Source organism: Cetorhinus maximus, unplaced genomic scaffold (assembly GCF_964194155.1).
Source record: "Cetorhinus maximus unplaced genomic scaffold, sCetMax3.hap1.1 HAP1_SCAFFOLD_388, whole genome shotgun sequence".
NCBI lineage: Eukaryota > Metazoa > Chordata > Chondrichthyes > Lamniformes > Cetorhinidae > Cetorhinus > Cetorhinus maximus.
The window spans coordinates 35650-49192 of NW_027596334.1; the positions used below are offsets into that span (position 1 = coordinate 35650).

At 49.6% G+C, this 13543-nt stretch overlaps 1 protein-coding gene and 2 long non-coding RNA genes across 5 annotated transcripts in view; 1 reads left to right on the top strand and 2 right to left on the bottom strand.

The window, feature by feature from the left end:
- Positions 1 to 7700: 7700 nt before the first annotated feature.
- The window catches only part of LOC144673576 (uncharacterized), a 345035-nt gene continuing 339192 nt past the window's right edge, over positions 7701 to 13543 (bottom strand). Inside the window, exon 4 of one of the 2 annotated variants that reach the window (XR_013574381.1) lies at positions 7701 to 7715. This is a non-coding gene — a long non-coding RNA (uncharacterized LOC144673576). Of the gene's footprint in view, positions 7716 to 7800; positions 7816 to 13543 lie in introns of those variants that run through there. The other variant, XR_013574380.1, reaches the window with a different exon arrangement.
- Positions 7982 to 12924, bottom strand: LOC144673573 (fucolectin-1-like). 2 transcript variants are annotated; one of them, XM_078535331.1, is made up of 4 exons: positions 12810 to 12924; positions 10357 to 10424; positions 8938 to 9223; positions 7982 to 8183 (listed from the first exon to the last, which is right to left on the bottom strand). In XM_078535331.1, exons 2-4 carry the CDS (start codon positions 10421 to 10423, stop codon positions 8030 to 8032), a joined length of 507 nt encoding a protein of 168 aa, XP_078391457.1. In that variant the 5' UTR covers position 10424; positions 12810 to 12924; the 3' UTR covers positions 7982 to 8029. The 2 variants fall into 2 exon arrangements, with proteins under 2 accessions (XP_078391457.1, XP_078391456.1); XM_078535330.1 differs by having other exon boundaries at positions 12795 to 12834.
- The window catches only part of LOC144673578 (uncharacterized), a 343246-nt gene continuing 338471 nt past the window's right edge, over positions 8769 to 13543 (top strand). The window contains exon 1 of the long non-coding RNA XR_013574384.1: positions 8769 to 8809. This is a non-coding gene — a long non-coding RNA (uncharacterized LOC144673578). The remainder of the gene's footprint in view (positions 8810 to 13543) is intronic.

Sequence of the window (13543 nt, forward strand, 5' to 3'; positions counted from 1 at the left end):
GAATCATTGGTCCAGTTAGGTCATTAGATCTAGGGTAATGAGGAGAAGTAGTGTGATCGATATTCCACTTCTCACACATATCCTGAAATGGCTTACCAATAAGTTGAGGACCGTTATCCGTAATGATCTCTCTAGGCACACTGGATAAACTGAAAATAGCACTTAGGTTGTGCATGACAGTTGTGCTTGATGTATTGTGCCGAAGAATGTGGTACTTGGTAAAGTAGTTGACAACGATGATGAAATCAGTGCCATGAATGTGAAAGAAGTGGGATCAATGTTGGACCAAGGATGGGTCGGAGCTCCATGTGCAGTGATACACTGTGCTGAATCATGTATACTATCGACATGTCTGGCACTGCTTGATGATGACTTCAATATCATTGTTCATACCCAGCCAATAGTCTGTCTGTCTGGTCAGTCTTCCTGTCCAATCTATACCCATGTGGGAGTGATGAAGTTGTTGATGAATATCAGGTTCCAAAAGATTCCGATATGATCATCTGCCTGCCTTTAAAAAGTGACTGCCCGGGAGATGCCTAGCTTAGCCTGGTAAGGCTAAAATGGTCTCGTGTGTTTGCAGACTTGCTGAATTGAATCAGGCCATCCCTCAACGATGGTTTTCCACAGTTTGTGTAGCGTAGAATCTTTCACTGCTTCTTCTCGTAGCTGCTGGTATCTGCGGTGTGAAGAATATTCCAGATCAGTTGATGGACCTGCATTCTTCTGCAATTGTAATGTCGCAGCTCCCTTGATACTGCCAATTTTGTCAACATGTTCTGGATATTTCGCTGTTAGGTGGTGAACCGAGGCAATAGGAATAGTTTCTGAGGTTGATCTGTCCAATGAGGTTTGACTGATTCCATGGATTGTCACTAGTGTGAGGTCGCGACATTCTGGTAGACCTACAGTTGCTGGGCCTTAGTTCCCATGGCGTAGAGCATGGGACACACCCAGGAGGGCTGATTGTACTCTCATTCCAGGACTATGGATTCTGCAAATGGAATTACAGAGAGTTTCACAGCAGTACCTTTCACCAGGACCTTCCATGTCTGTGGATACATGTCTGTTTTAGAATTCGCGGCAGTAGTGTGTTAGAACTTGCCCCAGAATCAATCTTGGCCAATAACGAATAGATACCAACTTTCTTAGGGCAGATAATCTGAATCTTGATAAATACTTTGGATGATGAGATGGCATCTATGTTTTCCACCAGATTGAAGGTGTGAAACATAGCTCTTCATCTCATCGTACACAAGGCCATCATTTCCTGGTTTGTCAGTCACCTCGTGTACACGTATCTGACAGGATACCCGATAGTCAATCTTACTGCCCGAAGGTACCCGTTGTGTAGGGTCTGTCTGGATCAGTGCATGTCTGGTTGTAGCTACATCAGCCTTTGCTCTAGTCACTGCCGCTGCCAATGGCCCTTTCTGCCCCAGGCCTTGCAGGATTGATGGAAAACCTGGCCTTTCCTTGGTGACTGTAGAGGTCCACACCTTCCACATGTCTCCTTGGGTTTGGCTATTCTGGTGAATGAGTCAACAATTGTGGTTGTGCTGAGGACCTGTGATCTTCATCAAGCTGTGAGGATCGGTCCGTACTCACCTCCATCCTTGAGTAGCTCTTCGATAAGATACATTTTGGGCTTGTCTAGCAGATCATTCTGGACAATTCTGTCTGCTAGCTCTGCGTTTGAAGAATCACAGTACCCACCCTTTTCTCTGCATCTACTGATGAAGTGCTCTATGGGTTCTGTGGGCTATTGTCAAAATGACATGAACTCCAGTCGATGAATACGGAAGTTTAACCTGATCCTGAACCGGTCTCCAGTGTAATCCATATCTTTTGGGGATCCTTTAGCTCTTCTGCTGTTAATCCTGATGTGTTTAGCCTGTGTAGACCTTCGTTCCCAATTGCTGGGTGAATTTTTATGACTTGCTTGGGAGGTTCAGACACACCTGAAATCAAGAAACCAGGGGTGGAAATTTACCTGTGTAGGTCGGGCTGGGCGGGGCAGAGCCGATCGCCACCCGCGATTGGCTGCGTGCCGCCATTTTACGCGGGCAGGCCAATTAAGGCCCATTCAACCCGTGCGGGCGGGCGGGTGGAGGAGGGAGAATCAGGGCCTGCGCTCTTTTGCACATGCGCGTGAAAGAGTGTAGCAATCTCCCTGAGGCACGGAGCTTGTAGATGGTACACATACTGCTGCTGCTGTGCATCGGTGGTGGAGGGAGTGAATGTTTGTGGATGGGGTGCCAATCGAGCGGGGCTGCTTTGTCCTGGACGGTGTCAAGCTTCTTGAGTGTTGTGGGAGCTGCACTCATCCAGGCAAGTGGGGAGTATTCCATCACACTCCTGACTTGTGCCTTGTAGATGGTGGACAGGCTTTGAGGAGTCAGGAGGTGAGTTACTTGCCACAGGATTCCTAGCCTTTGACCTGCTCTTGTAGCCACAGTATTTATATGGCTAGTCCAGTTCAGTTTCTGGTCAATGGTAACCCCCAGGATGTTGATGGTGGGGGATTCAGTGATGGTAATGCCATTGAATGTCAAGGAGCGACGGTTAGATTCTCTCTTGTTGGAGATGGTCATTGCCTGGCACTTGTGTGGTGTGAATGTTACTTGCCACTTGTCAGCCCAAACCTGGATATCACCCAGGTCTTGCTGCATTTGGACATGGGCTGCTTCAGTATCTGAGGAGTCGCGAATGGTGCTGAACATTGTGCAATCATCAGCGAACATCCCCACTTCTGACCTTATGATGGAAGGAAGGTCATTGATGAAGCAGCTGAAGATGGTTGGGTTGAGGACACTACCCTGAGGAACTCCTGCAGTGATGTCCTGGAGCTGGGATGACTGACCTCCAACAACCACAACCATCTTCCTTTGTGCTAGGTATGACTCCACCCAGCGGAGAGTTTTCCCCCTGATTCCCATTGACTCCAGTTTTGCTAGGGCTCCTTGATGCCACACTCGGTCAAATGCTGCCTTGATGTCAAGGGCAGTCACTCTCACCTCACCTCGGGAGTTCAGCTCTTTTGTCCATGTTTGAATCAAGGCTGTAATGAGGTCAGGAGCTGAGTGGCCCTGGCGGAACCCAAACTGGGTATCAGTGAGCAGGTTATTGCTGAGCAAGTGCCGTTTGATAGCACTGTTGATGACCCCTTCCATTACTTTACTGATGATGGAGAGTAGACTGATGGGGCGGTAATTGGCCGGGTTGGATTTGTCCTGCTTTTTGTGTACAGGACATACCTGGGCAATTTTCCACATAGCCGGGTAGATGCCAGTGTTGTAGCTGTACTGGAACAGCTTGGTTAGGGGCGCGGCAAGTTCTGGAGCAAAAGTCTTCAGTACTATTGCCGGAATATTGTCAGGGCCCATAGACTTTGCAGTATCCAGTGCCTTCAACTGTTTCTTGATATCATGTGGAGTGAATCGAATTGTCTGAAGACTGGCATCTGTGATGCTGGGGACCTCTGGAGGAGGCCGAGATGGATCATCCACTCAGCACTTCTGGCTGAAGATTGTTGTAAATGCTGAGTCAGTACTGAGGGAGTGCTGCACTGTCAGAGGGTCAGTACTGAGGGAGTGCTGCACTGTCAGAGGGTCAGTACTGAGGGAGTGCTGCACTGTCTGAGGGTCAGTGCTGAGGGAGTGCTGCAGTGTCAGAGGGTCAGTACTGAGGGAGTGCTGCACTGTCAGAGGGTCAGTACTGAGGGAGTGCTGCACTGTCAGAGGGTCAGTACTGAGGGAGTGCTGCACTGTCGGAGGGTCAGTACTGAGGGAGTGCCGCACTGTCAGAGGGTCAGTACTGAGGGAGTGCTGCACTGTCAGAGGGTCAGTACTGTGGGAGTGCTGCACTGTCAGAGGGTCAGTACTGAGGGAGTGCTGCACTGTCAGAGGGTCAGTACTGAGGGAGTGCTGCACTGTCAGAGGGTCAGTACTGAGGGAGTGCTGCACTGTAGGAGCGTCAGTACTGAGGGAGTGCTGCACTGTCAGAGGGTCAGTACTGAGGGAGCGCTGCACTGTCGGAAGGTCAGTATCGAGGGAGTGCTGCACTGTCGGAGGGTCAGTACTGAGGGAGTGCTGCACTGTAGGAGCATCAGTACCGAGGGAATGCTGCACTGTCAGAGGGTCAGTACTGAGGGAGCGCTGCACTGTCGGAGGGTCAGTACTGAGGTAGTGCTGCACTGTCGGAGGGTCAGTACTGAGGGAGTGCTGCACTGTTGGAAGGGTCAGTACTCAGGGAGTGCTGCACTGTCGGAGGGTCAGTACTGAGGGAGTGCTGCACTGTAGGAGCGTCAGTACTGAGGGAGTGCTGCACTGTCAGAGGGTCAGTACTGATGTAGCGCTGCACTGTTGGAGGGTCAGTACTGAGGGAGTGCTGCACTCTTGGAGGGTCAGTTCTGAGGGAGTGCTGCACTCTTGGAGGGTCAGTACATTGGGAGCACTGCACCGTTGGAGGGTCAGTACTGAGGGAGTGCTGCACTGTCGGAAGGGTTAACTCGAAACGTCAACTGATTTCTTCTCCACCGATGCTGCCAGACCTGCTGAGTTTTTCCAGGTAATTCTGTTTTTGTTTTGGATTTCCAGCATCCGCAGTAGCTTTTAGCTTTTTGTTTTTCTCAGTTGAGATGTACACATTGCCCAGATCTCTCTGTTCCAGCACCTACTTTAACATTCCGCCATTTCAGTTAACATCCTCGTTATTCCGAACAGAACCTATTCCGTGAGGATAGTGTGGTTCCGGGAAATCTGACCCACATGACGGAAATAGACATCTCAAATACTTGAACCATCGGCGATCACTTGGTCAAACGGGTAAAGCTTGACGTCCCCGAAGATTAATCTCAAGGAGCAGACATCTGGAATGGAAACTCTGAGGGGGTTTCAGATACCCAGAAGTGACCCTCACCTCCAGACAGCCTAATTAAACGTGGCAGTTTTACGAACTGTCGAATTAGCTCCAGCCTCATTAAACACAAACGCTCACTAATCAGCTAGAATTCCAGTGGGATTTTCCCAGCCAGAGGGTGGGAGGGAGAGGAGAGCATTCCCCCTTTCGCAAAAGGCTGCATTCGATTGCAGAAACCCCAGGCAGGTCATTAACAGGAAGGGAAAATTGGGAGAGGATTTTATATAAAGCAGACGTGATAATGACTGTTTTAAGGAACTGTTGCAGTTTTGGCAGAGCTTTGCCAATGCCGAAAGTCTGATAGACTGAGACAACAGCTGAACTTAATACTGGTTCATTCAGCTCCAGAACAAGCTGTGACTCGCTGGATTAACCCCCCACTTCGCTTTGGCGCCAGAATGTTATGGGTTCCAGATCCACTCTCTGAAAATCTGAGCACACAATTCAAGCTGAAGCGTGCGCCATGTTCAGCTGCCGTCTCAGTCTATTGATCCCCCTCAGTCTGTCAACACTGTGACGCTCCCCTAAGGCAGTCATTATGTTGTCTGCTCCGTAAAATCCCCTTTGGTCTTTTACCACCCTGTTTCCCCCTCTCTCGCCCTCCGTGCCCACTGGCCTACACTGGTGCCCACTCAAGCAAAGTCTCAGTGTTAAAATTCTCACCCCTGTTTTCAAATCCCTCCTTAGCCTCACCCCCATATCCCTGGACTCTCCACCATGCCCCACAACTGTCCGAGGTATCTGCCCGCCTCTCCTGCTGGCCCTCCCACAGTGGGGAGGTCAGGGAGGGCACGCCAAGCTCCAACCGGACAAAGAATCGGGGTCCGGAGTCTTGGACGGACCCCAGCCAGAGGGGGCCGGGTCTGGGGGAGGAGGGGGTTTGGGGGAGGGAGGGGTTTGTTGAGTGGGCGGTAGGGAGAGGTGACTCCCCCCAACAAAGCCAAGTGGCATGAAGAGCCCAGTGGGTTAGGAACATAGGAAACAGGGGCATTAGGAGGCCATTCAGCCCCTTGACCTGTTCTGCCATTCAAGTAGATCATGGCTGATCTTCTCCCTTCTCAACATCTTCCCCGCGCTATCGTTAATATCTAGAAATCTATCGATCTCTGTCTTGAACAAACTCAGTCACTGAACTTCCACAGCCTCTGGGGTAGAGAATTCCAAAGATTCACCACCCCCCTGAGGGAAGAAATTCCTCCTCATCTCAGTCTTAAAGTACCTGCCCCTTATTCTGAGACTGTGCCCCCTGGTTCTAGACCCCGCCCCACCAGCCAAGGGAAACGTCTTTGCTGCACTCCACCCAGTCACGCCCTGTAAAAATGTAACTTTCAGTGAGATCGCCCCTCATTCTTCCAAACTCTAGAGAATACAGGCCCCGTCTCCTCAACCTCCCCTCATAAAAGAGTCCCGCCATCCCAGGGATCGGTCTGGTGAACCTCCATTGTGCTCCCTCCATGGCCAGTATATCCTTCTTTGCATAAAACCAAAACTGTGCACAATACTCCTAACGCAATTCCCAATTCTCCAGGAACACCCCTGGAGTCTCTAGGCTAATCTCCGGGACACTCACTGGGTAGCAAGGACCCAACAGGAAAATCAGGCAATAATACTTCAACAATATATCTTCACCTCCTTACCAGAGTGTCAGGGGTGTGGTTGGGGGAGGGGAAGGCTGCTCGACTGGGTGAGGCGGTTGGAGGCCATGCGTCGGAATCTCCAGGAATGCTTCCAAAACAGAGGCGGCAACTTTAAAAAGCAGGAGAAATGCCGAGGACCCGGATTCATTTGTTCCCCGTGGAATCGCTGCAACAGAGGGGAGGAACATTCTAGCAAATCCATCCTGCCGCCCCACTGAATGAATTCCTACTTTCCGTGCAATTCCCAGGCTGGCCATTTCCTTTCCCCCGGGTTACTGTCCCGCCATAACTTTCGGGTGAATAAACAAACCGTCCGAGAGGTCAAATCACTTTATTAACCGAGGAACATTCTGGAACAGCAAGATCTCATTACAGGTCAAGCTGAGTCAGCGATGCGAGCGCACGACCAGTGTTAACGGTGCACACGATGGCGGAGAACGAGAGGTTCAGGGAGGAGGCACAGGGAAAGCGTTCGAGGATCCCCAGACCGAGCGAATCAAAGCAGATTGTAGGGAACTCAAACCATGGGCAGTGCAGGGATTCACTTCACATCCCTGCATCAAATCAAACATTCCATCAACACGCAGCTCCGAGGGGCAACACTGACAGTTTCACAGCTCTCTCTTGGTCCAGTGGTCACCCTCTGTCCAAGGGTCACTCCCTGTCCAGGGGTCACTCTATGTCCAAGTGCAATTCTCCAATATTACTCTCTGTCCGGTCATCTGAACTGTCTGTTCAGGGCTCACCACTGATGTTACTCTCTGGCCAGAGTTCACTCCCTGTCCAGGGGTCACTCCCTGTCCAGGGGTCACTCTCTGATGTTGCTCTCTGCCCAAGGGTCACTCTCTGTCCAGGGGTCACTCTCTGATGTTACTCTGTATCCAGTGGTCACTCTCTGTCCAGGGATCACTCTCCAATGTTACTCTCTGTCCAGTAGTCACTGTCTGTTCAAGGTTCATACTGATGCTATTCTCTGTCCCGGTGTCCCTCTCTGTCTGGTGGTCACCTTCTGCCCAGCGGTCACTCTTTGTCCAGTGGTCACTCTCTGTCCAAGGGTCACTCTCTGATGTTACTCTTTGTCCAGTGGTCACCCTCTACCCAAGGGTCACTCTCCAATGTTACCCTGTCCAGGGGTCACTTTCTGTCCAATGTTACTCTCTAATATTACTCTCTGTCCTGAGGCCACTCACCGTCCAGCAGTGACTCCCTACTCAGGGATCACTCTCAGTCCAATGGTCGCTCTCTGTCCTGGGGGTCACTCTCCATCCAGGAGTCATTTTCTGTTCTGTGGTCACTCTCTGATGTTACTTTCTCCAGGGGTCACTCTTTGTCCAGCGGTCACTCTCTGCCCAGGGATCATTCTCTATGTTACTCTCTTTCTCCGGCTGGTGCTGGTATGGGAGGGGATGGGGGAGGGTGATACTGAACCTGGGTTTCACTGCCACGCACCCTGTGATTGGCCATCCTGCTGCTCAATGGTGATGGCCAGGTCCAAACACGGTGATCTCAGCGATTGCCAGAGAGGTGTGCCGACCGGGTATCACCACGGTGACGTATCGGCCGAACATCCCATTGCAGCTAAAGTGCTGTGTTTCTCCAGGACTGATGGACTCAACCACTCCACACCTGCCAACACAGAAACACAAGGACATTAGGAAGAATAAGAGGCCATTCAGCCCCTCTAGACTTTTCTGCCAAATTCTAAGCCCCAACCCTATTTTCCCAGCTTTGCTCCATATCCCACAAAACCCTTGACCAGTAAAATCTATTGAGCTCTATTTTGAAAGCTCTAATTGACTCCCAAAGCCCTCACCAAGAGGTTTTATGGGATTTGTAGTGTGCCTGTTGTGGAAATTCACTTTTAATGTAATCTACCTGTCGCAGGAGCTTTCCTCTGGCTAGTTTGCCTGTAACTGGAGTTTGCCTGTCGTTGGGAATTTGCCTGTAGCAGGAGTTTGTCTGTAGCAGGGGGTTTGCCTCTGGCAAGTTTGCCTGTAGTGTGAGATTGCCTGTAACAGGAGTTTGTCTGTAGTGGGAGTTTGCTTGCAGCAGGAGTTTGTCTGTAGTGGGAGTTTGCCTGCAGCAGGAGTTTGCCTCTGGCTAGTTTTCCTGTAGTGGGAATTTGTCAACAGCTGGAGTTTACCTGTAGTGTGAGATTGCCCGTAACAGGAATTTGTCTGGAACAGGTGTTTGCAGCTGCAGTTTGGCTGTAGCAGGAGCTTGCCTTTAGTGAGGGTTTGCCTGTAGCGGGAGTTTGCTGTAGCTGGTGGTTTTGCCTGTAGTGGGAGTTTTTGCCTGCACCTAGAGCTTGACTGTAGCAGGGGTTTGCCTGTCACAGGAATTTTTCTATAGCTGAAGTTTGCCTGTAGTTGCCGTTTACCTGGCATTGGATTTGCCATTGTCTTCAAGCGAGTCTCCAATACGGACCTCTGCTCCGTTCAGGTCTCCCGGAACCCCGTCTATCCTGTTAGTGATGGACACGGTGCCCACCATATAGGGGTGGAGAAGGTCCACCCTCCACCAGGGCTCCATCTCGGAGGTAGTGATGGAGCAGGAACCCAGGCTGCAGTCCGAGTTCACGTTCCCGTCTATTGCATTGATGGCATTCCCGAGATAATTTTCCAAGCTGGACTGAGTGGCTCTGCCTTGCAGGGCAAAGTTAAGGTCTAAAGGTTAAACACAGAGATTTAGAGGGTTCCATAAACATCTTGAAACATTACAATGAGCACCTTGTTCATTCTCCCTCCATGGGGAACTGCACTGTTAGGGTGTGGCTTACCTTCAGACTCCACATGTTCTCCTGGCCAATCTTCCATTCTCCCTAACCCTCAACTCAGTTAAAACTCTGCTGCACATATCCTAAATTACACTGAGTCCTGTTCGCCCACCACCCATAAGACCATAAGACATAGGGGCAGAAATTAGGCCAATCGGCCCATCGAGTCTGCTCCGCCATTCAATCATGGCTGATAAGTTTCTCAACCCCCTTCTCCCGCCTTCTCCCCTTAACCTTTGGTCTCCTTACTAATCAAGAACCTATCTATCTCGGTCTTAAATACACTCAATGATCTGGCCCCACAGCCTTCTGTGGCAATGAGTTCCATAGATTCACCACTCTCTGGCTAAAGAAGTTTCTCCTCATCTCTGTTCTAAAAGGTCTTCCCTTTACTCTGAGGCTGTGCCCTCGGGTCCTAGTCTTTCCTACTAATGGAAACATCTTCCCCACGTCCACTCTATCCAGGCCTTTCAGTATTCTGTAAGTTTCAATCAGATCCCCCCTCATCCTTCTAAACTCCATCGAGTATAGACCCAGAGTCCTCAAACGTTCCTCATATGTTAAGCCTTTCATTCCTGGGATCGTTCTCGTGAACCTCCTATGGACCCTCTCCAGGGCCAGCACATCCTTCCTGAGATACGGGACCCAAAATTGCTCACAATATTCTAAATGTGGTCTGACCAGAGCCTTATAAAGCCTCAGCAGCACATCCCTGCTTTTATATTCTAGTCCTCTCGAAATAAATGCCAACATTGCATTTGCATTCCTAACCACCGACTCACCCCTGGTCTCAGTACCCTGCATTGGCTCCCAGTCAGGCAATGCCTCGATTTTAAAATCGATCAGTGTCTGTCTTTCTCCCATAAGCACTCTCTCTTCATCCCTCTCCACTTCTCTATCTCTTTACCCGGCTCCCTCTTTCTCTCCGTGTCACTGTCCTTTTCTTTCTCTCTCCCTCCGATTCTCCGCTCTGCATCCCACCTCAGACTCATATCCATCCCGGAAAACCGGCTTGCTCCTTACCTGGATCAACATGGGCTTTTCCTAATCCAGACACCACTAGAAGAACAGCAAAAACTTGGAGGAGCATCCTGCGGAGAGACAGACGGGGATTTAACACCTGGTCTACTTACACCTCACAAATAATTCCTCAAATTTACAGCTCTTCCCAGTTATCATCAGCTCAGGGACCTTACACAATCTGAGAAAGACCAGTTAATGGCTGCCCTTATCTTGGTACCAGGGGATGGATCTGGGCAGATGGAGGAGTATCAGTGGGAGGGGATTTGAGTGATAGTGATCAGAATTCAGATTTGCTCAACTTAGATTCATCATCATTATGGAAAAGATTAAAGATAGACCAGGAATGTGACCACCGACACACGGTATCAGCAGTGTGTGTACCATCTACAAGATGCACTGCAGGAACTCACCAAGGCTCCTCAGACAGCACCTTCCAAACCCACGACCACTACCATCTAGAAGGACAAGGGCAGCAGATAGATGGGAACACCACCACCTGGAAGTTCCCCTCCAAGTCACTCACCATCCTGACTTGGAAACATATCGCTGTTCCTTCACTGTCGCTGGGTCAAAATCCTGGTACTACCTCCCTAACAGCACTGTGGGTGTACTTACATCCATTTTATTTAACCCGTTCATGGTACCATAAGACATATCCCGCATTTGTTGCCCATGCCTGATTGTCCTTGAACTGAATGACTTGCTCGGCCATTTCAGAGGGCATCAACCACATTGCTGTGGGTCTGGAGTCACATGTAGGCCAGACCAGGTAAGGACAGCAGATTTCCTTCCCTAACAGGCATTAGTGAACCAGATGGATTTTTACAACAACTGATAATGGTTTCATGGTGACCATTACTGAGACTCGCTTAGGTTCCATGTTCGTTGTTTAAAATTAAGTTCCGCTCCCAGGTACCCCCTGTAAATATTAACACATCCCTGGGGGCCCCCTGTAAATATTAACACACTCCCGGACACCGTCTGTAAATATTAACACGCTCCCGGAGACCCCCTGTAAATATTAACACGCTCCCGGGACCCCCTGTAAATATTAACACACGCCCGGAGACTCCCTGTAAATATTAACACACTCCCGGAGACTCCCTGTAAATATTAACACACTCCCGGGGAGCCCCTGTAAATATTAACACACTCCCAGAGACCCCCTGTAAATATTAACACACTCTCGGGGACCCCCTGTAAATATTAACACGCTCCCGGAGACTCCCTGTAAATATTAACACACTCCCGGAGACCCCCTGTAAATATTAACACACTCCCGGAGACCCCCTGTAAATATTAACACTCTCCCGGAGACCCCCTGTAAATGTTAACACACACCCGGAGACACCCTGTAAATATTAACACACACCCGGAGACCCCCTGTAAATATTAACACACTCCCGGAGACCCCTTGTAAATATTAACACACTCCCGGAGACACCCTGTAAATATTAACACACTCCCGGAGACCCCCTGTAAATATTAACACACTCCCGGAGACGCCCTGTAAATATTAACACGCTCCCGGGGACCCCCTGTAAATATTAACACGCTCCCGGAGACTCCCTGTAAATATTAACACACTCCCGGAGACCCCCTGTAAATATTAACACACTCCCGGAGACCCCCTGTAAATATTAACACTCTCCCGGAGACCCCCTGTAAATATTAACACACACCCGGAGACACCCTGTAAATATTAACACACTCACAGAGACCCCCTGTAAATATTAACACACTCCCGGAGACCCCCTGTAAATATTAACACACTCACAGAGACCCCTGTAAATATTAACACACTCCCGGAGACCCCCTGTAAATATTAACACACTCCCGGAGACCCCCTGTAAATATTAACACACTCCCAGAGACCCCCTGTAAATATTAACACACTCACAGAGACCCCCTGTAAATATTAACACACTCCCAGAGACCCCCTGTAAATATTAATACACTCCCGGAGACCCCCTGTAAATATTAACACACTCCCGGAGACCCCCTGTAAATATTAACACTCTCCCGGAGACCCCCTGTAAATATTAACACACACCCGGAGACACCCTGTAAATATTAACACACTCACAGAGACCCCCTGTAAATATTAACGCACTCCCGGAGACCCCCTGTAAATATTAACACACTCACAGAGACCCCCTGTAAATATTAACACACTCCCGGAGACCCCCTGTAAATATTAACACACTCACAGAGACCCCCTGTAAATATTAACACACTCCCGGAGACCCCCTGTAAATATTAACACACTCCCGGAGACCCCCTGTAAATATTAACACACTCCCGGAGACCCCCTGTAAATATTAACACACTCACAGAGACCAGCTCACACTAAACACAGGCTACAATTGTCACTGTCTTGTGCAATGTTTGGCATTTTATGTGGGTTTTTTGGTGAAGATGTGTAGCTTGACTCGTACTTCGGTCGCTCTTACCTGGTGAGTTTGTTTCCAAGGGTGTGGATGAGCTGGCTCTGCAGATGCTCTGCTGGTTAATGTTGCTGTCGTTCCTCATTTATAATCCCCACCTCATCTCTGAGATTCCACCTGTGACACAATGTATTGGTCAGCAGCCAGATCTTCAGCGTGGGACATTGCAACAGAGGGGGAGATGAGGTTGAGGGATTGTGAAACCAGTAAACAAAGTAAACTATCTGGTAATCAAAATAAAGTGAGAGTGAGAGACAGTGACCAAGAGGGAAGAGAGAGAGAGCTACAGAGACAGAGAGAGAGGGAGAGAGAGAAAACACAAGAACACAAGGAATAGGAGCAGGAATAGGCCACTCAGCCCATCCAGCCTGTTCCGCCATTCAGGACCATCATGGCCGATCTTGGGCTTCAACCCCATTTTCCCGCTCACTCCCCGTAACCGTTCATTCCCCGAGACACCAAAAATCTGTCCATTCCAGCCTTAAATAGATCCAACGATGGAGCACCCACAATCCTCTGGGGGAGAGAATTCCAAATATTCACAACCCTTTGAGTGAAGTAATTTCTCCTCATCTCAGTCCTAAATGACCGGCCCCTTATCCTGAGACTGTGTCCCCGTGTTTTAGATTCACTGACCAATGGAAACAATCTCTCAGTGCCCACCCTATCAAACCCCCTCAGAATTTTGTCAGTTTCAATGAGATCGTCTCTCATTCCTCTAAACTCCAGAGAATTTAAGT

Bases quoted from the DNA above. Each gene is read 5' to 3' on its own strand.
- LOC144673573 (XM_078535331.1), bottom strand. From the start codon at position 10,423: ATGCTCCTCCAAGTTTTTGCTGTTCTTCTAGTGGTGTCTGGATTAGGA. The intron at 9,224-10,356 runs GTAAGGAGCAAG...TTTAACCTTTAG, and splicing joins AAAAGCCCATGTTGATCCAG to ACCTTAACTTTGCCCTGCAA. The intron at 8,184-8,937 runs GTAAACGGCAAC...CTGTGTTGGCAG, and splicing joins AATGGCAAATCCAATGCCAG to GTGTGGAGTGGTTGAGTCCA.